The sequence below is a fragment of the Alligator sinensis genome, unplaced genomic scaffold (genome assembly GCF_000455745.1).
Source record: "Alligator sinensis unplaced genomic scaffold, ASM45574v1 scaffold829_1, whole genome shotgun sequence".
NCBI lineage: Eukaryota > Metazoa > Chordata > Crocodylia > Alligatoridae > Alligator > Alligator sinensis.
In genome coordinates, this window is record NW_005842399.1 from 195,025 (window position 1) to 221,693 (window position 26,669).

A 26,669-nucleotide genomic window follows, 5' to 3' on the forward strand; every position below is an offset into this window, starting at 1 on the left:
CCCCTCCTTCTTCCACCTTTGGGGCATCTCAGGGACAGGGTAAGCTGCCAGCCACTTGCACACACATAAGGGGAGGCCTGTGTGGATCAGCAAGGCTGCACGCCTGCCCCATCCCCTTGGCTAGACCCAGCCCTGGCTGGGAGTGAGAGTCTGCACCAGAGCCACATAAAGGGATCATAATTCCTTGGGTTTTTGGAACTGAGCCCCTCAGCTGTTTATTCAAGCAAGACACTGCAGGACAAGGAGATGGATGGAGTTTTCCACCCACCCCATGATGGCTCTCAGCCCACTGGCTGCCTCTCGTCCTCTGAACAGCAGCCGATAACAGCAGGTGTCGGTGTAGTTGCAGCGAGTGGGAAGCATTGTAAATAACCTGAACCTGGAAAGGGTTCAGAGGCATGGTCCTAACAAAGGCAAGAAGAGGCTGGGAATGCAGACCAGTCCAGTGCCCTTGGGAGATGCCTTTCCACGCAGGACTCTGGGGGCTCTCCTTCCAGGCCCAAGGGACCCAAGCGCAAAACAAGTTGCAGGTGGGGCCAGCAGATTGCAAAATCCGAGCTGGCTGCCTCACCTCCCGCCAAGCCCCGGACTGCGATGACAGCTGTAATCACCTCCCTATGCTCTCTCTGTCTCCCTTTAACGCACTGGCTCACAGGAGATGGTGCAAGGAGCCTGCAGCCGGGGTTCGGCTTGCGCTGGAGACGAGGTGTTACTGGAAGCCTGGGGGCTGGTGCCAAGCTCAGGTCTCTGAACGATAGCTAACAAGTTCAGCATAATCCCCAGCCAGGGGGAAGCAGTGCCAGGTCAGCTTAACTGCGAGCGTTCGGATGGCAGGAGGATTTGCTGTGGCCTCAGTAATCTCCAGACACCGACGCAAAGGGTTCCTCCGCTCTCTCCCGCCTCTTGCTTTCTGTACACGCCACTTCTCCGAGCTTGTGAAGTTTATTGCTGTTGCTCGCTGCTGTCCCCACTGCGCTGGCCACTGCTATATTTGGACTTGCAGCGCTGGGATCATGGTGACGCCTGCTACGATGCTGGGGGGGGGGCCAGAGGAGGTCACTGGGATCCTCAGATGATGGCACACCAAGCCATCTTCTCTCACCCCTTCCCCTGTGCCCTGGGCACCATGCGGGAAGGAGAGCCCCAGGGCACAGAACAACTGTGGGGGCAGCACCAGAAGAAAGTCCAGTGCAAAGGGCCTTGCCAGCATCAGTGCTCCGAGCTGGCGAGGCAGGCATCGCCCTCATGGTGCGTCCCTGTGCTGAGACAGGTAGCGGTCAGAGCAGACAACCAGGAGCCTGGGGTGCTGTCTAGCACACGGCTTTGCTCCTTCATACGTGAATGCCAAATGCACGGAAACATCCTTTTGCGGCTGGGGAAACCAAAGCCCACAAGACCAGCTCTGCCCGGCTGCTGCTCTGCGGGAGACTAGCATCGGTCACACGGGCCCAGACAGCACCGAGATGTCAACCCAGGGGTCCAGGCTCCCACTCTCCTGTCTTGACCACAGACCTTCCCCCCACTCCCCACAGGTCACAGGTGAGGGAAGAGGGGGGAAAAAAAGCACAGAGGGATCCTGAAAGTTTCTTCCAGAGGGAAAAGAAAAGCTGAATGAAAACACAGAGCCAAACTCTGCTGCTGGGTAGCTCCGCTGCAGCTTCCCAGGCCAGACAGAGGCAGCCAGGAGCAGACTGTGGCCTGTGGACTGTATATGATATAAAGGAGAAGAGCTAAAACCATCGCCTTTGGGCTCCCGATAAATGTCTGGTGTCACTTTGCTACCCACCGCCCAAGGGTGACTCACCGGTCCCCAGTCGGAGACGGTCCACTGCCGGTCGCAAGGGGGGCCCGTGCAGTTCTTCTCGGCTAGCGGCTTGGTGGTGGCGTCACAGAGCTTCTCGTCCTCCGAGCACCGGATGTCCCTGGTCACCACGCTCCTCTCCCCACACCTGGCCGAGCACTGGAAGGACACAGTGGGAAGGCATGGGGTCAGCAGCATCTCTAACAAGGGTCACTCTCACCCTGCTGGCCAATGCATCTGCTTTAAGATGCAATTTAGGCTGGCTTTAAAAAAAGAAAAAGCATGAAATATGCTAGAAATGCACAAAAAACGGCCTTACAACCGGGCTTTTGCAGTCATCTAGGGCAGGGCTGTCCAATGCCTCAGGGGCCTTCTGCTGTGCGGGCCACATGCTGTGCCATGTTGTGACACTGGCACCTCCGCGCTGTGCCGTGCCAGCACCCCCGGCTCCCCCTGAAGCTCTGCTCCCTGCCATTGGGAGGTGGAATAGGAAGAGGGAGAGCGGATGGGAGAGTTGCGGCCAAATTGGGAGCCCTGGGCCGCAGGTTAACCACTTCGGTCAGCACCTAGAGCTGGTGCCCTGTTTCCCACACCCACCAAGCTATGCTACTGGGCTCACAGGCTGCCAGTTGGACAGTCCTGATCTAAGGCAAAAAAACACCCCCCCGACCCAAAGCCCACACAGCCTCTGCAGAGGAGCTCAAATGTACAGTAAGGACTGCATCCTGCCTGGTGCTGCACAAAAGGAGGACCAGGAGGGAGGACCATGAACACCCCGGCAGGTCCTCTCCTTGGCACTCCAACAGACACCAAGCCATTGATCTTACCGGCACTGTGCAAATATCTTCAAGGCAGCCCAGTGGCTGGGTTAAAAGCCAGTCCCGAGTGCAGCAGCTGGCTACCGTTCAGGACACACTTCACTCCCAGTAGACGATGCATGAAAGTCTCTCCCAACACTTAAACCTGCTCCTTTTCCAGATGGCCAGCTTGTACACCTGGGTCGGCCTGCACAACCCTGTCCCATTTCCACTCCTGCCATTCCAGCACTATGAAACGAAGACCTGAGAGCATGGCAAGGAGGCATGAGTGCCTGTGTCTAGGAGTGCAGTTAGAGATACCCCGGGCTTGATTTTCAGAAAAGCCATGCACACAGGTCCAGCTGAAGCCTGTGACAGCCACAGGTGACGAGTACCTCTGAAAAGGAGCCCCAGGATGGCTGCTCAGGCCCCGAGGCACCTACAACATCCCAGCAACCCTGAAAACGCGGCTGCATTTTAAAGACTGGGGTGCAATCGCTCCCCTTTCACTCTCTGAAAAGAACTAGCTTAGTCGTTTCCAGGCCTTTGGAAGTGCTGCCTCCAAACCGCAGCAATTGAGATTTTTATACTGTGGGTAAATTTGGCAGTGTCAAACCCCAGCGACGTTCTGTAGAAGCGGATTTGAATTACACCAGTGTCACAGATACAAATTTGCTCGTTACATAACATAAAGCAGGCAAAAGTGTCAACAGCCCAATACTCAGACACGCTGCACTGATACGTTAATCCTCAGAGCTCCAAAACGTGCTTTTTTTTATATGGCTTTTCCAAGCCAACTTGGCACCCTGCTTCAGATGCTGATCCAAATTAGATTAGCTTTGCTGCTGGCTAGAGGAGACCGACTCCAGGAGATGGCTCAGCAATCCGCCCCTGACACATACTGGAGGAGAATATGGATTTCTATAACATAAGCTGCTTTGGTTTCTTGAGCCAGTCAAAATACAGCGTCGGCATGTGCAAAGGGAGCTTCTCTCTACTGAGCGGGGAAAGTCAAAACATCCTACAAAATTCAGAGAACGTATCAGGCTTTCCATCAACAGTGCTGTGGAAAGCTACTTATCACTGGCATTCAGCGTAAAGGAGGCATTCAAACATGAGCAAGTATCCCCTGGGAGGAGAAAAGGGGCCAAAATCTGTCGGTATAAAACTGGCACGGGTCCATGGAAGTCAGTGGAACCAGGCCAGTTTGCACTAGCAGAGACTCTGGTCTCCAACTGCATTTGTTCTTGCTTATAAAGGGGCCTAGCTTAATATATGAGCAATAACACCATTTGTATCTATGCAAAGGGGAAATCAAAACCCATCCTTCAGTGTAACAACGGATCAGCCCATCGTCAGGAAGCAATTTACTCACACCCCATGTACGGCAATGCATCAACGTCCAGCAGCATCATGGAGCTGCTCAGACATCCTCTGATGCAATCAGCTGCTGAGTGAGGCTAGATATCAGGCTCAGTGGATCAGCTGAGCTGGAAGGGCAAACTGGGTGGCTCCTCCAGATGCTATAGCGATTTGGCTCTGGTGTTTTTAGACCGGTGCAGAGGGATGCAACTGCTGCGGTGTCGAGATTTGTAAAAAGCCAGGAATTTAAGAGGTCGGGACTGCTTCCCAACAATGCACAGAAGTGCGATTCCACACTCATTAGAAATCCATGCTAGGGGCTGCTCTCCATTACAGGAGTGTAAATCCCAACCAACTGTGCTAAGCGGAGCTATTCCGGATTTACACTGAGATTGGAATCCGGACCTGGATTCCCCTAGGAACGGCCACTGGTTTTGTCATTTCAGTGGTTTTATGCTGCAGACTTCAACACTGGAAAGCTGGCAGGTGTTCTCTGGCACACAGCTGAGGCGGGTCGTCGTAAGTGAATTCAAAAGACTTCTCTTGCAAAGGGAAAAAGTAGCTGTGCTGCCTAGTGGCTGATGCTGCTTTAAAATTACATCTCAGCTCAAACGGTTCCTGAGTGCTTCTGTCTGTCTTAAGTCACCCATGTTTCCACATTTAAAATGACAAGCCAAGACAAGAGCAGAACTGTTCCCCATTACAAAGATGACACATACATCTTCCAAGTGGTTTAGCAATTTGCTTACGGCACAACTAATAAAGCACCTAATTTTCCTTGTGGTGCAGCAAGATGCTGTGAAGAGGGGATGCTTGAGAGGACATGTAATCATTTACGGGACACAGCCTCATCTCCATGGTCTGTAATGATTTTTCAGGCTATTGTGTTTCAGAGTTCCTTCCCAAACCCTTTTCCTATGGGAAAAGGAGCAAATTTGGACCTTACCATCTTTTAAATTATTTGGCAGAGAGAAAGGATTGCAAAGATGAATGGAAGGCAGGTGCCAGTCACACACAGAGCCTGCAGCCCCTACCCACTGTGCAGCTGAAAAAGCTTGTTGCAAGGAAAGAGGCCATTGGCATAGCTGCCTCAAAAACCTGAAAGCTGGTTTGGAGCAAAGACAGACTTGATCAATACTTCCTCAGAGTCCAAGGGGGTACAGAGGTCCCAAGATCTCAGCTGAGCCCATCCCTGATCAGAGGTTTGAGAGGAAGAAAAAGGCAGACATGATCATTTCCTCCAGAATGGGCTAAAGGGATCTCTCATCGAAACCCTGACCTTTGGGGTGCAGGGAGGAAGCATGGGGGCATCTCAGCCCCAGGACCCTGGTCTTATTTCAAATGTGAATGCTGGCACTTGACTTCCAGTGGAGCGAGAGGTCACCATGGAAGAAATACCAGTCAACAGGATGTTCCCACCACTGCGGCACTAGCAGAGGTGAACCACGAGTAGATCTGAAAATAAGAGTTTGTTGTAGCTTATGTTGGCCTGTATGGAAATCACTGTGTTTGCATCTCAAAGGTTCATGTGATCTTAGCTCTAGCTTTACAGGCCTTTGATTTCTGGTGTAGTTTTGAGACTCAAGAGAACTCAAGAAACACTCATCTAACCTGGATGCAGATCCCAAGGCACCTCAATACACTTCTCCATTGACTTACCTCCGACCACTCTGACATTTCCCACTGAGGCCCACAGGCTGGGTTCTTGCAGATCTTGCGTTCATCCGGCCTGGTAATATCAGCAGATTCACACAGGTCGCTGTAGACAGAGCTGTCGAACCCAGGGGAGATCATCTTCCAGCAGCGGACAATGCGAAACTGGTACCCTTCGCCGCAAGTGCGGGAGCACTCACTCCAGCTACTCGTCTCCCACCTGCAACCGAGCGAGAGAGAGACCAGGATTTCAGGATCTGCCTTCTGAACGGGGTACATACAGTAGTCATGACCCGACAGCAGCCTGCAAAAATGGCACTGCGTGAAGTATACCGGTGTTCAGCAATGTCTCTTCATGGCATTCAGCAACACTGCCGATGGTAATGCTTGTAGAGAGACGGTTGCAACAGGTATAATCTGTATCTGGGCTATAAATGTATCAGTCGTTTCCCAGAGGGGTAGAATTCAGCATTGCCATGGACTAATTTTATTAATATCTCTGACCCTGGATACCTGAGTTCACATGGGCTGTGCAATGCTCAGACACCATCACCATGGGTCCGAAAACAAAACGAAGATAGAGACCCAGACAGTTCTGCCAAAAAAATGACTTCTGTGGGTCTCTGTCTAACCCTGAAAGGACATAGCTCGACAGCCCAGCTCTGTAGAGACTCAATTCGGAAAATACTTGGACCTAGACCTGAGGAATTACTTACCTTACAGCGCTGTGGTTTCTTCCGAGATGCGGCCCACATGGTTTTCACTCTTGGCACACACCTCCCCAGTGTGTACAAGATAAAATGCTTTTGCCCAACAGTTGTTGGGGGCCACGTGTGTACACTAGATCTCATCACACAGCACCCCTCCAATGAAGGCATGAAAGGAGGAGCAAGCCCAGCCGCCCCTCAGTTCCTTCCCAAATATGAAATAACATAACACAACTCCGCAGGGGCAGAGAAAATGGGTTCAATATGTTAAGACTAACAGTAATGCTGGGGCAGGTAATGGTCTTTCTTTGCTGAGTGAAGGCCCGCACGGATCCTGCTCCTTGCGACTAACGAGCGGCCATCAATGTGCCCAGAGGTATTACACTTTAATAAATGACTGCTTCTGATTGGGAAGCCTCTATACAAGGGGCTTGTAGCTGTGGACCGAGCACTGCAGCCCTGCCCTACAAATTGCAGATAGGGGTCGTCCTTCAAACAAGCACCTAGCAGAACGCCAGACTTTGTGGGGCAGGCAAAGCATGGGGCTCTCTCAGCCCAAGACCCCAACTGTACCCTGGTCTCATTTCAAATGTGAATGGTGACACTTTACTTCCAGCGGTGCGAGATGTCACCATGGAGGAAATACCAATCAACAGGATGTTCTCACTGCTGCGGCAATAGCAGAGGTGAACCACGAGTAGATTTAATGCCTAGCGGGCATTCACCCAGCAAAGAAAGACTGTTACTTGCCCTAAAGTAACTGTGGTTCTTAGCATATTGTGCCTGAGGACTCTGCTAACTGAGCTGGGTCACAACGTGGCCCATTGCAATCACCTGATCAAAACTCCTCATTGCACTCACTTACATTCTTGTTTGCAGACCAATACAGATTAAGCTCCAAATAATGACAGGGATGCAAGGAGCTGAAAAGCACTGGAAAGATTCGGCACTCTTAGAAGTGCTGCCTGCATTCCCTAACCTATAGTCCTGTCTATCTGTACCAGGCAGCTGCCACCCAAATGGAAATCAGAGATCCCGTGGCACTTTTCAGTGACCCAACATTGCCATCCTGACTTGTGTCAATATATTTAAAGCCCAGTAAAGGCAGAGATGGACTCCCAGTAGTGACAGCTACACTTCTCTGTAGTTCTTGTCTATGAACCTCAAGCCTGACTTTGGATGACCGCCTTTAGGTATTGAGGTTTGCTGCCCACAGGTCATTCACTTGGGCTCTCAAGATGGATCTGTGGTGTTGTACTATTTCCCATTGCTCCACTGAAGCGATGCGTCACAGATATCTTCAAATTGTGATGATGAGGACTAAAGCGGCAGCTAGGGAGCGGTGTTTCAAACAAGAAACTGTGCTTTGCAGCCATGGGCACTGCAGGAGACCCAGACCAGCAAGAATGCAAGCACCCAAAGCATGCATAGATGATAGGAGACATGCAAGTGCTACTCCATCCTCACTGAATGCAAGAACCATACCAGGGTCGTACCAAGGTAGGAACATGTCAGATGCACACCCCACTCCTACAGAAGCACAAGCTCCACACTTAATGCCCTTTTGTTTTAGTTGGGTGGTGTGTGTGAAGGACAGCTCTGGACTCAGGATGTTCAGTAAGACATGGGCACAGGCCATTGAACCACTACGGATGTCATTCATGTCTTGGGTCCAGAGAGATCTTGCCATTCAAAAAAAACCACTGCACATACTCGCCATTCCCAGATAATAAATCCATCTCACAAGTGACAATGCTAACATAGACTTTTTGTGCACTTGCAAGCATATGCCAGACCTCTGGCATTGCTCCAGCCTAGTCAGTGATGATGCATTATTTCAGTAGTGTGCGGCCTACGCTTCATTCATGTGCAAGGTGTGGGACGGGGAAAGTGTTCGGGAAGTCTCATTCTCTTACCCAGTCAACAGGACACGACCCTCCCAGACTGTGGCAAAGGGCTCAGACCTTCCCACCTGTGGGCAGGAGGGATGTCCAGCCTTTCCATTTGACCTATGCAAACACTCAATAAAATAGGTTTCAACCTAAGTACATCATGAAGGCTCCTTTTCTGGCCAGTGAGTTCTTCTCCCCCTTTCTGCACTGGCTTGGGAAGCATCATTACAGATGGACTCAAGCCCAAGCCCCAGATCCTAACATCCCAGGAACTAACGCTGGGGAAGTTCTTGATCTGTTGGCTTGGGCTAAGGAGTCTCGAAGAGAGTCCCCACCTGCTCCAAGCAATCCTAAGGAAGACAAAAATGTGCGGCCCCTTTACGAATGCCTTAGTGATGTGGTACCTTGGCTGGCATTCTCTTCCAGCACAGAATTCATGGACAGGCTCAGGACGGGTCATGGCATCACAGTACGTATCATCCACTTCGATCCCATCATAACGAACACACATTGCATACGTGGACATCACTCCTAGTTTTAAAAGAAACACACACACACAGAATGGAAGTTCGGTGACTATCGTCCTACACGCCTTTTGAGCTGTATTTTCCAAAATGTCTTTCCAAAGTATAATCAAAGGGCCTGCTCCGGACCCTGGGGACAGGAAGCAAACAGTGGTAGGAGGGTGGTGCAGTGGAGGAACTCCTAAGTCATCCCACCTACACAGGGCAGGATGGTCCCGGGAAGGCCCTTCGGTGCTCCTTAGTTGCACGCCAATGCAGCACCCACCCAGCACTTGCCCCTACATCAGCATCAGAGTAGGATGGTCAAAGAAACAAATCACACATGTTACTGGGGCCCTCAGCCAAGTACTGCCAGGATATTAGATTCCTATTCCGCCTTGTTCTTGGGTGAAGAATGGAAAAGAGCCTCCCCCCACCCCACACATCCACTCAAATCATGCCACAATTATACCCTTACGCTCACAGGGCGCATACAGTACACTTGGCATGGTATTGATTTGTACATGAGTATTAACAAAGGGATTGATTCATATTGATTTGTTCGTATTAACAGAGGAATCAATCCCCACTCTCCTGTGTCAGGCACAGAAAGCAGAACATCATCACACTGGGACCTTTTCCCCTGCAGCCTAGTTTGCCAGAATAAAGGTTATTCGGCTCATTTCGGGACCCGGCTTGGAACCAACAGACTGATCTGGCTACAGGTAACAAGGATCCTGGCTGTCCTGGTCCTCTCCAAAACATGCAAAAGGATCTACGAGCCTGGACATTGCAGCATTCCTCCGATATATAGCTGCCTATACACGTGCCGCTTCACGTTCTCATTAGACTGTCAGAGGAGACTTGATTCATCAAGTCTGCTCTGCAATCTAGTTAGAGCGCTCCAGCACGGCCTCATCGTCATGTGTATAAGCCCCCGCATGTTTAAAAATGGCCACTGAGGCACTTTATCTGAACCTCGTCGAATGAGGTTTAGATCAATCATTCCACAGACATTTTTAAACCCTCAGGGGCTCAACAGTGAGACATTTCAATTAGAGCAGCTCTCCAGGAACCGCCCTCCGCCAGCACGTGTATTAGGCAGTCTATGTGACTCGCAAGAAGTAAGTCGTCTCCCTGCTATCAAGAGCTTGGGTCAAACCCAAAGCTTTCCTCAGCATGGAGAAATACGATCAGGAGGGATCACGCCACTCAAGAGCATACTTGGTTCCAGGATTTGGAGCAGAGGGACAGCTTGCAAAGTTCTTGGTCTCAGGAGATTTTGTAGAAGTGCCTGTAGAACAAGACAACAGCTCTGGGACACTTCAAAAAAACTGGTGAGTCCATTCCTTTCAAAAGTCTCTCTCTCAAGGTTTGAATCCCTTCTTTGTACTTTCTAATTCCAGAAGCAATGAAGCTTCTGCTTTATTTCAATTAAGGTGCTATTTGTGACACAGTGGGCGCGTCTACATGCTCATTAATGCGCTGTAGTTACAGCACATTAAGTTTAGCACGTGTATAACTAAGTATTAAATCAATGTGCAGTAACTGGCACTACTGTGCATTAGTGCCGGCACATGGCTTTTTAGTGGTGCTACTGCACAGTGGCCTAATATGACGTATAGCATATTAGCACTGTTTTCCACGTGACGTGCTACTGTGCATTTAGCATCTCGTGTAGACGTGCCCACTGCAAGCAAACCTGCTCTCAAGATGAACGTCCTGCCTTTGCCCATCTTTCAGGACAAGCCCTAGATGGCTTGTGGGCCAATGTTACTAGCCGATAATCAATAAGCCATAATGAGGAGGAGAGCTCAGCTCATACGAGACTGGAGGGGATGAAGCGAAGAGGCAACATCTAGATTTGGATCTGGTTGACATCAGTGGAAGGATGCCAGATTGACCCCCATGTCGCGGAGATCACACTCAGAATCAGGCACAAGAGAAACAGCACAAAAATCAAAAAACAAACGCTGTTTTGTTTCTACAGTTTGCAAACCTCCTCTCGGTCGGAGAGAAGCCGCGCTTGGCAAAATAGTTTAAAGCTGAGTGGAAAAAAAAAAAAATTGGATGCATAAACTTCAATCATCCTCCTGTCCTGATGGCTCAAGTTCAAGGAGCCGGTAAGCTAAAACTTGGTACAAGCCTGAGGATCCTGCAGGGTCCTGGATCCTGCAGTGCAGCCCCGCTGGGCTAGGAAATGAAAAAAATGTTAATCGTTACCTAGAGGGGAAGTTTAAAAAAAAAAAAAAAGGATTCACTTAATGTCAGTGTTTTGCACAAAGCGATTCTGACTACATGCACGTAAAATCATTCAAAATCCAGGCTTGGTGGGTCTTTTTCCCCCTAAAAGCAACATATTCCAGGGAACGAGATGCTCGTGGAATATAAATGGGTCTGAGTTGCAAAAGGCCCTCAGGGAGACTTAGAAACCAAGTGCCACCAGGACGTATGCTCCTAAGTCACTTGGGAAAAAGCTTTCTTGTTGGTTCCAGCTAGAGGTATTGACTTGATTCTCCACTCCTGCATTTACACGTGCACAGAGTGAATACAAGGTGCTACCACATCAGAAGGGGGCTCCCCATGGGCACAGGGCTTGTCCACTCCGATCCAAATGCAGAATCCAGGCACGACCGGCTCCATCCAGCACATGATCCACAGCCCGCTGACTCCGCTGGGCTCTGGATCAGGTCCGGAGACATTACTAGGTCCTCCCAATCTGACAGACATAAAAGCGACTCACGCACCCGGAGATGGCAGGAGTTGTGCAAAGGCTGAACGGGGCTGCTTGTTATAACTACCTGTGGTACATGTAGAGCTGCAGGGTTCGTGGGAGGAAAGCTTCCACCTGTACATGTCAGCAGCACTCACACCTTGGCCCTTTCTTAACAACTTCAATCTGTTTCTAGCAATAAGCAAAAAAACAAAACAAAACAAAACAAAACAAAAACACAAAAAAAGGGTTTACAAGGAGAGCGTGGACAGATACGCATCAGATATGCAAACAGGTCAGGCTGTCGGGCCACAATTGGGTTTGGTTTTTTTGGTTTGGATTTTGCTTAATCGGTTTTTATTTTTATTTATTTTTTTACAACATACCTGTCCTGAGCCCAAAGTAGAATCCCCAGCCTGGTTAGAGGCAGAGCTTCCACTGTCTAGAAATAGAGAGAATGGGATAAAAATACCCACAAGAAGAAACAGTTCAGAATTTAACAAAGTTTGCATTTTTTTTTTTTTTTGCTCAAATACTCCTGACCCTAACCAGACAGTACGTAAAGGTGCAGTATCTCCTTCCTGAGGATGTCGGCATCCAACAGCGTATGCCGCATGGACGGTTGCAGCTCAAACAGGACAGAACAAATTCTCCCTATAAGCAAAGACTTGAGATTTTCAAATCTCACAGCCTTACCCTTTCCACGAGCCTAAATACGGCACAGGACTTTCCTGCGGGCGCTAGTCTAATCACAACAGGCATGCCATGTTCTTATTTCCCTACATGTCGCCTTGGCTAGATTTGGTTTTAGATATATACTGTGCATCCCTTAGGAAATAGTATGTTCCCACGCATAACACCATTGATAAAGGATAAAATAAGCATTTATGAAATCAAGCAGAGTCACTTCGTAACGGTTCGTTGCACGGGGATATGATGTAACGCTATAATACATCAGAGATACTGCACCTTTAGAACAGTAAACTCTTTTAAAAAAGAAAAATCTATGCTCCTGACTTTGTTTCAACCCTTGACACGGCTAGACTGGCTTAAAATTGTATGCAAGGTTATATCCTGATATCCAGCTGTCTCTGGCCTAGCAAGATATATGCGGCTTGTATGATTTCTAGGCAGCAGAAGCTCTGAAATTGCCTTATTTATGCATTGGTAAGAAAAGTTTGTGTCCATTCTACCGCAGAATAGCTTTAAAAGGACACTGCTGAGTATTTTTATAGTTTCCCTTCTAGACCCACCCTCCTTCCATTGTTAACAATGATCTCTTAGAAGAATTAAAAACAACCACCTCATTTTCCCCATTGATTTTGCCTCGGTCATCTTGGCAAAGGGTCCTTTCCTGTGTTTGAAATGGAGCTGAAATGAACATGGCTATTTTTGTTCAAAAAATAACAATCTTGGCTTACTATAAATAGTGCTTTATCTTGCCAAAACAGCTTCGATTGTGGACCAGCATCACCCATTGATGTCAACACAGCCCTGGTGACTGTCTGCTCATTAACTACCGCCGTTTAGTCGGCTGAAGGCACCACAAAAGCACCGTTTTCCCCAAGACCTGTTCAAATGGTGGTCGGCCCCTGCGCCTTCTGCACTTATTTTTTTTTTTTTTATTTATTCTGGAAAGGGATCCTGCTGCCTAGATGCCTCGTGCTCTATTCTGCTCTCAGTTAATCCAGAGTGAATCCGAAGTCACTTTAAGCAATCGGGACTCATGGTAGAGGCAATATCTTTTATTAGACCAACTAGACTTTGGCAACAAAAAAAGTCTTTCATTGCAAGCTTTCAGGCACAAACACCCTTCTTCAGACATAGCAGAAAAGACTGTAAAGTAACTTGGGGTTTTCATGACTTCATAAGGGTTACGCTCGATTTAAATGGGCATAAGCGACCGAGAGTTTGGCCTCTGACACACACACAGTATTTGTCTCTCCTTCCCCATCCTCTGGTTCGCACCCCCAAAATAGGTTTCTTCTCACACTCGAGGATGAAAAAACCCTACAACCATGTCCCTTTAGCATAAGGGTCCTTAGTGCAAGAGCTGCTTCTCCAAGCCAGGAGATTGCAGGAGCACGTTCTAGATAAATGAGACATCTCGTCATATGGGAACATTTAGTCCTCTTCCCTTGTAGGGCCCAGACATAACTATTATTTTGTTTTCTTCTAAATGCAAACAGCAGTGAGCTGTTATACAACCAGGCTGGTGTTTTTCTCCGTTTATTAGGATCGGTATTATTACTGGTTACTATCAGAGCACCTCTTTTCTTCCCCGGTGGAACGTTTTTGGGGGGGTTTCTCCCCTTTTGGGAGCAAACAAGCAGCAACAACAAAACCAGCGCCACCCTCTCTCTGCAAACGGCAAGGCGCGCCCCAGACTGGCTCCACGCTGCAATGCTTTGCCGGGGCCGGGGAAGCAAATGTCTCTTCCTGGCAGGAATAGTCCTCCTGGACTCAGCTGTTGTTTTGGCTGCCTAACTTCAAGAAAGGGTCTTTGTCGCAGAAGGATCTCTCTAGCCACTACACAACAACACAGAGGCTTCATAGTCAAAGTCCTCAGGCTCATCTTTTCCCTTGCGATGCCAGGTTTGCTTGCTTCTTAACTTCAGCCCTTTTAAGCAAAGCCTCCAAAGAGCGTATTCCTCAGGGGCAGCACGGACGTCTCCTGAATTATGTCAGGGTGAATGGAGGCAGTTAGTAAAGTACTAACTTTACTTGAGTAAAGCCTTGTATAAGAAGGTGGGATTTTTTTAAAAACTAGGCTGGCTCTTTGCAGAAACAGGGGTATAGCAGCTACGTGCTTATACCAATACAGTTTATTCCCACATAGGACAGATATAAGTCACCCCATAATAAGATGCTTTTATAGTGAGGTCATTGTATCTACACTGAGAGTTATATATGGGGTGGAGTGGGGGGGGATCATCCCTGCCCCCTAACCAACAATGTAAAAAAATACTAGTAAGTTCAAATTCTCGGTTCCTCTGCACAACGTGCAGCCATTAACGCCAGGCTAAAGTGCAGGGGTGGGCAAAATGCGGCCCACGGGCCAGATGCGGCCTGCCAAGCCGTTCTATCTGGCCCGCGGGGCCCCTAAAAAATAACGAAAATTAATATTTATCTGCCCGTCATGCGGCCCTCGATGGCTTGCCAAAACTCAGTAAGTGGCCCTCCGCCCAAAATAATTGCCCGCCCCTGCTAAAGTGAGCGCAAAGGGGATGGTCACTACCTCTCTGATCCCAAGTGTCAGTCAGGCAACTATAGGGCTGTACTCGGTAGCTGTGTTGGTCTGAGACCAAAAGAAATGCAAATTATAGAGGTGCGATCAGCCCGTTGGCCCTGCTGCCACTCCGACCAGCGGGAACTCTCCCACTCAGCGACGGGCGCAGGGTTCAGGCCAATCACCCCGACCTTGGATGAGTACAAATGGAGTAATACAGCTTAGTTGCCTGTTTCTTTCAGCTTCTACCCCCCAAAAAAATCAGAGCTGCGCGAGGCCAAACTAAGCTCTCGGTTCCACCTGGGAAACTCATTTAGTCTCAGGGGGGAGCAGGATCCAGTACAGACACCTTCCCTGGGAAAGTCCACAAAGAGGTGTGGAAACCACCCAAGTTTCCTCTGACCGTCTTCACAAGGTAAAAATAAGTGTGGTTTTAACACGCGCTAAGATGCGAATGCAAACAAGCTCTGGCTTTGGACGTGTCAGCCCGGGGAGGTAACCACCACAAGGAAAGAGAGGTTTGCCTGGACCGGCAGCCAGCGCCTCTGAAAACTACCCGTCTTCTCTACGTGTTAACGCGTTGTCTGGTTAATACGTGCTAAAATACGCCCCTTCTCCCAGCACAGACATGGCTATGGAGTCTCCTCTGCTTTGCTTTATGGGGAGGGTGCATTTCCCTGCCCCGTGGCACTGGCAAGGGCGGCTGTTCCCAGAGCCTTCAGATGAACTGAGACTTCAGGACAAGCGCTAGCAGGAACTGAGCCTCTGCCAGGCTTCTCCTGGCACCTCCCTGCCCTGCGGCCGCACCTTTCCTGAGGAAGCCTTAGTGTCTTGTAGTCAAGGGATCAAATCTCCTGCCAGGGAGGAGCAGTCAATGCTGGTTGACCCGACTAGAAATCCATCTGGAGAGCCGGGGAGCAGACTACAGACAGCCACTGCTTCCTGCGTCTCGTCCTGCCCTCCGCGGTGGAGACCCATCCAGCTGCCAAGGTGTGCCCCCCCCGTGCAGCCCCTCTGCACCGAGCAATGCAAAGCCTCTCCACGCTCCAGCCGTTTAACAACAGCTTCACTCCTAGTTGCCGGCTGCCAGCTTTCCCCGGCATCTCCCAAGTCCTGCTCCCATAAATCAGATGCATTATCCGCTCTGTCCGCCGTCCTCTGGGCTGCGTGCTCGTACACCACGCGGTGTGCCGAGATGCACGACAGCACAGGGCTGCCGTTTTCTGGCCCGGCGCACGCACACACGTGCGCACGCAGACGCACGCTCGCTATATTTGGGAGCGCGAGCCGCCGATGACGCTTGGAGCCTCCTGCAAGCTCCTGGCCAGGGAGCGGGGTTTTCGCACAGTGCATTTATGTCAGTCACGCACAACTTTTCTTTTGAGGGCCTGCTTACAAGCGTCGCTGCTGGGGGGTGGAGGGAGAACCACGCTCATTTGGTTCTGCACGGCCCTGGTGCCACAAAGCTGTCTTCGGCTGGCCTTCGTGAGGAGCTCTGAAACCACCCACCGCAGGCTGCCAGGACGGGGGGAGTGGCTGGTGAGGATTTGGCATGGCCGTAGCATCCCTCAGCCCTGGCAGCTTGCAGCTGCCAGAATGGCCCCAGGGGACCAGTGGTAGCTGGCACTGTTTAGAGCCAGTCCGGGACGGTCAGCCAAATATTCTGGTGGCGAGAGAGAGAGAGAGGAGGAGGAATGCAAAACTTCTTTCCGCTCCCCCCTCCAAGGATGCTCCAAGAACAGCTCCGCCACCACTTACTGCCTCAGCCTAGCAAGGCCCCAATGGACCAGCACACCATGAGAAGTGGCATTTTTGTTTCAGCCTAACTGGAGAGGACAACACAGGGGGCATCAAGAAAACCGTGATGCCAGGCAGGCACCCTGCCCGAAAGAGTCTGAGCCCGCGTAATGCCGTTGTGGGAAGCGGTGGGGGGGAAGTGCCTGCTGCATAGGGAGATGACCGCAGGGCTACCTACTTCGGGTGCTCCTCTCTCCCCGTTCCTGGCAGGTCTGATGACTTTGCGGTCTGCGATGCATGTACCATTGCTAGCAGCGCTGGGAGGCGTGCAGTTTTACCATCGTCACGCAGACGGGAAGCCAAAGCATGGCGAGAGCTGTACTACCAACGCTGAGACGCAGAGAAGCAGACCCTAGTCCCCACACGCTAAGCCCAACAATTAGGCCACACAAACAGCTCCGACTCTAAGCCACCTACCCTGCCTAATTGCTGGGTTTGGGATGTGCATGAAGGTATATGCAAGTGTATCTCTGAGCAACAGCCCAAGGCTTGCTAGGGAAACAATATAGACAGCCTAAGTGACTCACCCAAGGTCACACCGGACATCTGTGGTAGAGCAGGAAATGATCTCAGTGTCCCTTGAGCCCCAAGAGGCCGAGGCTTTAGCACACGAACGGCATCAGCTTTGTTTAGTCAAAAGCATCGGTCAAACATTCAACTCGCTCCCTGGCAGCTCGCAGAAAGCTCCTGCAGATCCTTTCCCATCGAGCTGCTGGGCTTAAACCTGCTCCTCCCCTGGCATTATTTGAAAGGGCTTTTCGTTAAGGGCTTTCCCAATGTGTGTGCTTATTTGAAGGATCATTTCTTTAACTGAAATAAATCTAGCAATGACATCAATCACTTCTGAGGTGGGCTCACTCTGCCAATCTGAAGGGGAAGGCTCATTACCCCTAGTCTGCAGGTGGGGAAACTGAGGCACAGAAAGGTGAGGTGATGTACCCAAGGACACACGTTGGGCCAGTGGCAGAGCCAAGAATAGTGTCCAGGGTTGAAATGGGATGCTGCGCCTGCAGAGGTGCAGGTCTGAAGGCAGAGAGCAGGAGGAAGGCAGGCAAAGTGCCTTCAGGGATCTGGCTTGCTCCCGGGGCCAAAACAGCCGTGGGCATAAATCCGAGTTATCCTGAGGATGCTCCGATTCACAGCTCCAGTCTGAGAAATACGAAGTGCTTCTCTCCCATCCAGCACAGCCCAGGGCCTCTATCTCTGCATGCACTACACACCTTCTCCTGCCCTCCCACTATCCCAGCATCCCTTGCAACGGTTTTTGGATGGGGGGCGGAATACAGGGTGGCTTATGGTAGCCTTCTGCTGTGTCTGTACTACAGAAACTCTCCCTTCAGCCCTTTGCAGCAAACTTCCACCCCCCGGTACATCGCATGGGCAAGGAACGGGAGCCAGGGACAGAATCTGTTGCCAGATCTCCAGGCTCCCGGCCCAGTGCCCCACCCTCGAGCAAGGTGTGAGTGCAAATAAGGCCATATGCTCACTAAGAGGCTCAGATTTTGCTTCAGGTGAGATGTTTCAGCTAGGTCAACTTTTTATCTATATTTCCAGCTCCCCAAGTACCTAGTCATTAAGGGCTGCGTGGATGAAAAGTCACAATTCAGACCTTCCTTTCTTTCTTTGCCTATTAAGACATTGCCCAAGAGCAACTAGGATGTGCCTGTTTGGAGATGGACATAGTAATTAAATACAGCCCAGGCCCTGTCTGCAAATCCATGACCGTTCATTTTAGTCATTAGAAAGCAGCAGTTAGGTGCGTGGATACATCCCCTGTTACACCTGGCTTCAAACAAGCAGCTTTAGGGCATTGGGACGCGGTTTTGTGTCCTGCAGAATAACAACTACCCACATTGCTTTGTTGCTGATTAAAGAAACAAACTTTGGTAGGAGCTCCCCAAAGTCCTCCCACCTCTGACTCTCCAGCCATAGTGAACTAAGAGAGGCTCTTCCCATAAACGACTGTGGGCAAAGGCCTGCTGGCATCAACGGCAATGCTGGTGGGTGACAAACAGTGGCAAAGTAATCAAAAAAGGAGCCACACCAACTTCTGCTGCATTAGAAATATAAGGAAGTGGGGAGCTGAGCAGTGCTGGACAAATCAGAGTAGACAAAATTAGTAGGAAATGAGGTTTTATTACACCCGGGCCTCTGAGCAGATGCTACAGGAGACAGAGAGCACAAGCGTGTCGACAACCATAAAAATATCCTTGCCAATCTCCCTTAAACGAACACTGTGAATTGTCACCCTGCTTAAATCTATCTTTTTAGGCCCTGCCCGTAGCAATTTTGGAACTGTCCTTTCAAAATGAGCTTTTTAGCGGGAATCTTTTATGATGTCTTCATCCCACTTACCTTATGGCTTCCACACTAGCACGCGTAACGCCAAATGGGTAACACGCGTTGCCCTAAGTGCGAGAGACCAGGACACAAATCGGTGGGAGTGAATATTTGTAAATATGTCCCCTACCTTGCTTTGTGGGTTCTGTTCCCTTGCGGGCTGGTCACGGTGATGTTAGTGCTTGAGAGCTGAGTCTCCGAGGATGTGTTGATGGTTTTGTCGTTGGTCAGCTCCATGTAGGTGCCGTTGACAGTGTAGGTCACCATCCCTTCGTTGTCCTCGTAGTCAACATAAAGGCTGTCGATGTGTGGCCCCACAGAGTTTACCGGGTCCCCTTGGGCAAAGATGCTGTTCATGGTCATGTTCAGGACTAACTCTTTAGAGTCTGAGGTCTTGTCCAGAAGCTTGTCCGTGATTGCATTTTCCGAGAGGAACTCCTTGGAGGTAAATCTCGAGTCAAAGTCTCTGTCATCCCTGTCTGTCTGGTAAGTCGATCTGGTTGCATTTGAATCTGGAGGGAAACAAGCAGGGGAAAGAAAAACAGCTGCAAAGTCAAGTCAAAATCAGACAGGAAAGGACAGGATGGTGGCTGGTGATCTCCATGAGACTCTGGTCTGGTTTTTGAGGCCTTACTGGCACCAAAAGAACTGGGAGTTCATCAGATGCAGGAGCTGCAAGCTCCTCCAGGGACATTTGTCACAAGAGGAAGTTTGAGGGTTAGGAGGTGGAAATGGAGGTTTTGCCCCACTCTACCCCCCTCCAGATGCTCAGTCCAGCACTGAGGTCAGAGTAAGAGAAGCAGCTCCCATATCTGCTCTCCTCCTTCTCATGGAAAGAGCCGCTGCCAGAAAATGCCTCCCCTTCTTCCCTGCCAGCCAGCAGCAGAGAGAAGAGCAGGGAGAAGGGGAGAACAAAGGTGGTCCAGCTGCCTAAGTCACCCCCCCACAGACTCTCGAAGCACCCAGATGCACCTACACCTCCAACTTCCCATGCAAAACCACCAGCACCCCATCTCTAGAAAGGATGGAGGAGGTCCCCGAAAGGGAGATGCCCAGGGCAGCTGGGTGGTTCATACCAGGATGCCTGGGACTGTTGCAATGCAGATGGGAAAGCCTGGAGTAAAAAAGGAAAGCATGGGTGGATGGCTCCTGGGCGGATGCCAGCTTGGCTGGATAATGGAGAAGCCGAGGACCAAGGAGTAGAGAAGCCTGGGACCAGCACTTGGCTTCTCCACTTGTTGCAGTTGGGGCAACAAGGAGGGAGGCAGAGAGGCAGCCTACAAAGCAAGCACTGATTTGACCCCACGTGCATTGCTAGCCACCCCTGCAATGCAGCTACAAAAGCCAGAGGGCAAAAAGAACAGACCGGTAGAAAGCTTTCCACAGTGCCCCCACAAAAGTTAACCAGCGAGGCATTTCTCCTCCAAAAAAACCCAGCACAACGGCCCAAGTCTCCTCCCTACCTTTGGGCTGTTTGCCTTTCAGTTTCGGCTCACAGTCAATTGCTTCCGTCCTTTCATAAACTTCGTTGGTCTCCTGACCTTTGCTCAGGTTGAGATCTTCCTCCGTGTCCTGTCTGCCAAACACCTGGTTCTCCAAATCGATGCTTTCCCTGGAGAGTTTCCCGAAGTAGGTTGCGTTGTGCTGGATGAAACCCAAGGGTCCGTCTCCATCAAACTCTCTGCTTTCCTCGCTATCAGATTCGGAAAACGTGTAGTAAATGGGCTGCATGTTTTTTGAATGCGGCTTCCTTAGAAGGGTGTATTCAAACGTTATGGCTGGGTTCTTGCCATTTTGGTTCCAAACCTACATAGAACAAGCAAACTTATTGAGATGTCGAGCACATTTGGCACCAAACTGTATTTGTTGGCTAATACGAGTCTTGGAATGACTGTCGATAGTCTCTGTGTATCTATTTTTCATGTGGCTGTCACCATGTCATCAGGGGACTAACTCCTAATACCTATCAAAGTACCCTTTTATCTATTTTTCATGTAGCTGTCACCGTGTCATCAGGGGACTAACTCCTAATATCTGTCTGTTCTACCTACCCAAATTAATCGATCATGAATACTTGGGCAAAGTGGATACAGCACTAAATCGGGAGTCAGAAGAGCCAGACTCTCTCATATCTCTGCAAGCGACTGACCAAGCACTTTGAGCTTCTCCAAGGGAAAGGGGCGAGGTAATGAACTATACGAGGAAAAAAGATGATCTGCCGACAGACAACGTGACAAAATTGAAAGCTGAATTTATCAAGGGAAAGATGTGCTACAGCCTAGTCGCTCAACTTCTGATCTTCATAGAACCGGGCTTCAAGGGTCGATGGTGGAAACTAGGCTGCTGTTGCCTATGTGCTTTTGGTCCATGTGGCCTTCTCATTTCCACCCAGGATATAAACATGGCTCTTTGCATTTCTGATTGGCATCATCTCTCCCTACTTGCCATCTGCAAACACAGTCTGCTGTGTATTTTAACCCCAGCCAAAAAAACAGGGGGAAGTCAGTGCAGTAAAAAGCAGAACAGCCACTCTGCAGCCATGGAGCATCTGTAATTCTGTGGCCCGGGGCTGGGGAGAGGAATCCTTCCACCCAAGCCCCTGTGGAGAGCCCAGCATGCCGTCTAGTTGCTATGGCTGCACACAAAAGATTTGGCCACCGGTAACGAACATGGTTAAGAAACAGCCAGGAATAAAAATTCAACAGGATCCAACATAATCGTTCCCTTCCCCGCAATTCCTATCCCTGCAATATAAAAATGCAAAGCATACCATTATGTTCAAGCCTTGATTAGTTGGCCCTTGTGCAACGATATATTCTATGCCAGTCTCATAAACATCCATAGGCCTCCTGTACTTGAACACCGTGCCTGCAATATTGAAATTCTTTGGGCTGTCAACTTTGTAATTCCCGTTGAAAAAATAGTACCCAGCTTCATCTGCAACAGCTTAAAACAAGAGGCAGGAGGAAATAAGATGAATGTAGCGTAGAAAAAATCCACAATCGCTTCTCATACTGCACACAAATATCTTTATCCGCTCAATGAGCACTTATATTATTAAAATGTCATAATACGTATATTATTGTTTTTAGTGCATTTCCAAAGCCATGTCTGTGCCTGTGCATCTGTACAAAATTCAGCTTCAAATTTTTTTTTAGACTGCAAGCTTCTTAGGTCAAGGGCTGTCATGTATTAAATGCCTGTCCATCACCTACCACAGTGAAGCCCCACCTGGCTGAGGTTTTCGTGGACTACCACAGCATAAATGTTAAATAAGAAAAGTTTTCCATGCTTCAAACAAGCTGGATACGTTTCAGGACTGTGTGTTCCTACACTTCCATCTACTGGAGACTGAAGCTGATAACCCCTCTCTCACAACAGGGATATCTTGCCACCTAAGTCATGAGTCTAATAGACATCAAGCTTAAAAGCAGCTTCAGAATATGACAGTGAGAGAAACATATGTGTGTGCTCATTAAGCTAATTTATTTTGTCCACATCCTCCAACCTACATTCCCCCCTAAGCATTAGTCACCTGTCAAGGCATCAATAGTGCAAAACTAGAGGCCATATTTCCTTGTTACTGAGCATATGTGGCTTTTTATGAGATGCAAAATCCAAAGTAAAACAAAATGCACCTAATTATCCGAGATCAAGGAGCTGTGAATGTTACAATTCTCTGCAACAGCAATGCCTGGACCAGTGGTTCAAAGTGAAAGCAATTAACATGTTGAATGCCATGGGCCAAACCCTCGCCTGGCATAAATCAGCATAGCTCCATTGACTTCAACAGAGCTAGGACAAGGGACACTAGCTAAGACCCTGGCCCATGTCTGCAGTAGAGTTATTTGCATTCAACACATGCTTTCACTTGGGGGGTGGGGAGAGGGAACCACAACACACATGCACTAATTCTAACTGAGCACCAAGAGGTTATACACACCCAAAACATCCGCAGATTTTTTCCGTTCAACTATCTGGATATCTCTTGCTCCCGCAGGAATGTGCGTCACCAGAGAATAGCCTATGGAAAACTTTGCATTAATGAAAGAAAAGCTTTATAACAAACCACAGGACCATCAATAGTCTCTAGAGCCGGTATTTGCCATACAAGAGCCAGGTTGGCTTTGACCTTTCCAAATGACATTTAAAAAGATGGCCAATGGTAACACCCATCTGACTGCTCATAACATTCACTCATTTTCCTGCCCAGAGCAGGGGGTCGGACTCGATGATCTGATGAGGTCCCTTCCGATCCTAACATCTATGAATCTGTGTGTCAGCTTCCCTGCCTCCTTTGTCAGAGGTTGCAATCTCCACTTGTAGGAACTGGAGATGCTCCATCAGCTTCGGAGGAGCAATGTTAGTTTGCACCAGCTGCGAACCTTGCCCACTATTTCTTGTCAAAGCACCTTCCATTGGACTGAATGCAGGCTGAGAATAACCTTGATAACCCATCTGGAAGCAAGACTGCAGTTTCAGCTTTGATGATTGCTCTATGAAAATTACTGGCAGTGTTTTGCAACCTACAGTCTGGGCTCTACTGTCTGTCTCACTTATATCAGGCTCGTCCCAGAGGTGGTGCAAGCCAAGCGCCTACTCTGGACTCATTCAAAAGGCATTTGGATATTTATCTTGCTGGGATCATTTGATCCCTGCAGACTTCCTGCCTATGGCAGAGGGCTGGACTCGATGATCTTGCGAGGTCCCTTCCAGCCCCTAATGTCTAATGTCTATATAGTCCATGCACTTAAATCTGAATAACGCTATGACCAATTATGAGATTGGGCAGTTCCACACGCTAGGAAAAAGCAAAAGCATCAGGTTGTAATGTGATCATATTAGCAATCAACAAAGATTTTTGTCTCCCTTTCTCCCTACACATCTGAGCGTGCTTATTTAGCAAGGGGTAAAGGCATTCATCACCTTATTCTGAATCATCAAGTATCAGACCACTGAGGAGTCAGGGTCTAAATGGACCAGCCATCTGATCCAGCCTGGAAAAAACCCATGTTCCTAGAAGTATTTTCTTGTATCTGTCTGCAGCAGCATATTGAAAATGTGACCTGTGATCTCAGTTCATGGAGAAGAGCCCGAGGAAGATAGAACTGGACAAAGAAAAGCCTCATGAGCATTAAGGATTATACCTTATGATCATCATGCCCAAGATAGTCATAACCTCATTCAGAGTCTTTATATGGAGTACATACAAACAGCTGTACGAGCAGCCATGTGAAAATGCTTTTATTAGCTACATTCAGGAACAGTGCGTTCATTTGCTGGTGACGCAGGAGCAACTAGTTAGAGAGTCAGAGCTGGTCTCACCTCTCATTTACACTGATTATCCACCAGGTGGATATATAACTACCGGGCCAAACCTTCAGTGGATGTAAAAAGATGCAACACCACTCAAGTCAGTAGAGCTGTTCTGATTTACACCAGCTGAGGATCTGAACCCCTGACTGTAATCCAGGTGTTCATGATTGAGACCAGTGAGAGAGAGAGGTGGGTTCGATTGCTTTGCCCAGCACTACTGCAGAGGTCCCTGCTTTTTCAAAGGCATCCTGGCTTCCCAATGTTACAAAGCATTTATTCCTTAGTGGGGCACGTGAAATAAGACCTTAGAGCTGAGGTTGGTCCCTTGTGTAGCCTTGCTCCACTATCCAGTACACTGAAGTGCAGATACATCCTTTTCAATCCTTGCAAAGTTACCTGTATCCTTGCCTGTCCAGAAACATAAGAACAATGTTCTCCAAAAACACCAAACAAGGACAAAGCCCTGGCTGGGATGATGTAGTTGGGGCTGGTCCTGCTTTGAGCAGGGGGTTAGACTAGATGTGACCCCCTGAGGTCCCTTCCAACCCTCATTTTCTATGTTTCTAAAATAAAATGCTCCCAGAAAACAACAGGACTGCTGGTAAGATGTCAAAGCTGAAACTAATAGACTCAGAAAGATGCGTTCATTTAAAACAGAGGCAAAGAGTCATTGAAAGTCTTACCGAGATGCGAATTGCCTTTTCTGTAACTCCCTGTAACGTGGGTACAGCTGCTGCCGTCACCTTGGCAAACCCCGCATTTGTCCAGCGTGTGGGTGGAAAACAGAATCCCATCACATCCAATTGGCTAGGAAAATTGTAAGTAGAGCATTGAGGGCCGGGCAAATATTGCACCCACTGTAATTTTCTGAAAGCTACTGACAAGATTTTTGCTATAATGTTTAACAACCTCACATTTTCCAGACACGCAAACCCCTCGGAAATCAGCGTATTTGCAGGATGTTCCGTCCCGAGCTTGAACCATCAATTGTCTCTGACCATCCACAGTGGTGCAATGGAGGTCACAGGGCTTGCTAGAAATGTGAACATAGTCATCTAAGGGAAAAGGATATAAACATATAGTCAAAATAGGAGAAACACAATCACTTCATTCTACCAATGTCACCGACAGTTTTCCTAGCTAGTGCATCAGTAGTGCTAGCCAGAACTGCAAGATGCTCAGCTTTTCAGAAGCTCCCGTCTCTCCGGGTTTGCAACCTGGAGCAGTTCTGAGGGTTGGCTGGTCCAACACAGCAAACCTCTGCACAGATAAGTGGCTCCTACTCCTGCAGCTCATTCAATGAACTAAAGTTATGAATTATTTATACACTAATGCTAAGATTTTCAAAGCTTTGGTGATGAACATCTCGATCTCTAATGTTGTTCTGAAAATCTCAAGGTGTGCACCTACAGGTTACAGATCAGTGCATATCAGTCCATGGGACTAGCCTGTAGCAGCAACAATGGCTTACCTGGGTATAGGTTTGCAGTATTGGCACATATAAATCATATAAATATACCTATGCCTAAACCATATAAATCATAAAAATATCAAATATAAAATCATCATAAAAATCATAAAATATAAAAACATAAAATCATATAAATATACCTATGCCTAAATCATACCTATATACCTAAATCATATAAATATACCTATGCAATGCATATATATGTACATGTAAGATACTTCTACACATAACGATTTCTATCTATTAATATACACATATAGCCATTAGATAAATTAACAGCTAACATTGATTTAAAATTGTAGCTGGACAAACTGCAAAATCTGCAAGTATTCATCTGCATTTTTTCATGAAATCCTTTGGACTGCGTGCACCCTCTGTTGCATTTGCTTTCTGCAAATATTCAGGCAGCTATGTCATTGGCGGAAGCGCTCAGTGGGGGAGCGACTTTTAAGTGGATACTGCAAAATATTCATGGAAAATATATGGCAAAATCATATTTGGGCCAGAAACCTGATTGTAAGAGCTACACTCAGCCAATTAGGGAACAGAAATATATCAGCTGGCCTGTGCATCTAATCAAAACAGCTTGAATTTCAAATCATTATTCTGTAAGTCTCCCAGTGAGCTGCTCCATCAGCCAGATTATTCACTGAAATGATCTGGTGAACAATCCTGAATAGTGGATATATGTGAGGACATTCCCACCTGCCCACAGGAAACATGCAACATTGGTCAAAAAAACGATGGGCAAAAATCCATCGTTTAGGCCCCAACCTGGACACTATAGGGTGGGGGTGAACCACTCCAGGGACAAGACCAAGTAGGACTTAATTTGTGCCTTGGATTACAAAGAGGTTAGAGATACTTTTGAAAACCCTGCTAAGTGCCTATCTGCATCTCTAGACACCAAGATACTTTTGCATATCATGGTGGGGGAAAATAATTAGAAAAGCACCAAACCCCAGGGACTCAGGCTCCTCAGTGTCCAAGGCGTTTTTGAAAATGGGACAGCAGCCCAGATTTTTAAAAGTACTGATTTCAAGGGGAGTTATGTTTCAAACCTAGGCATTCGTCTCCTCAGTCACACA

The 26,669-nt window shown here is 48.5% G+C and overlaps 1 protein-coding gene across 6 annotated transcripts in view; it reads right to left on the reverse strand.

Moving 5' to 3' along the window:
* ADAMTSL2 (ADAMTS like 2) overlaps positions 1-26,669 on the reverse strand; it is a 130,258-nt gene that overhangs the window by 10,326 nt on the left and 93,263 nt on the right. For 5 of the 6 annotated variants that reach the window (XM_006029779.2, XM_025211297.1, XM_025211296.1 and 2 more), the window contains exons 6-15: positions 25,020-25,165; positions 24,794-24,917; positions 22,738-22,818; positions 21,565-21,740; positions 20,258-20,600; positions 18,925-19,306; positions 11,517-11,614; positions 8,617-8,743; positions 5,620-5,833; positions 1,805-1,960 (exon numbers count right to left, since the gene is read on the reverse strand). In XM_006029779.2, coding sequence (XP_006029841.1) covers positions 1,805-1,960; positions 5,620-5,833; positions 8,617-8,743; positions 11,517-11,614; positions 18,925-19,306; positions 20,258-20,600; positions 21,565-21,740; positions 22,738-22,818; positions 24,794-24,917; positions 25,020-25,165 — 1,847 coding nt within the window. The remainder of the gene's footprint in view (positions 1-1,804; positions 1,961-5,619; positions 5,834-8,616; positions 8,744-11,516; positions 11,615-18,924; positions 19,307-20,257; positions 20,601-21,564; positions 21,741-22,737; positions 22,819-24,793; positions 24,918-25,019; positions 25,166-26,669) is intronic. The other variant, XM_025211299.1, reaches the window with a different exon arrangement.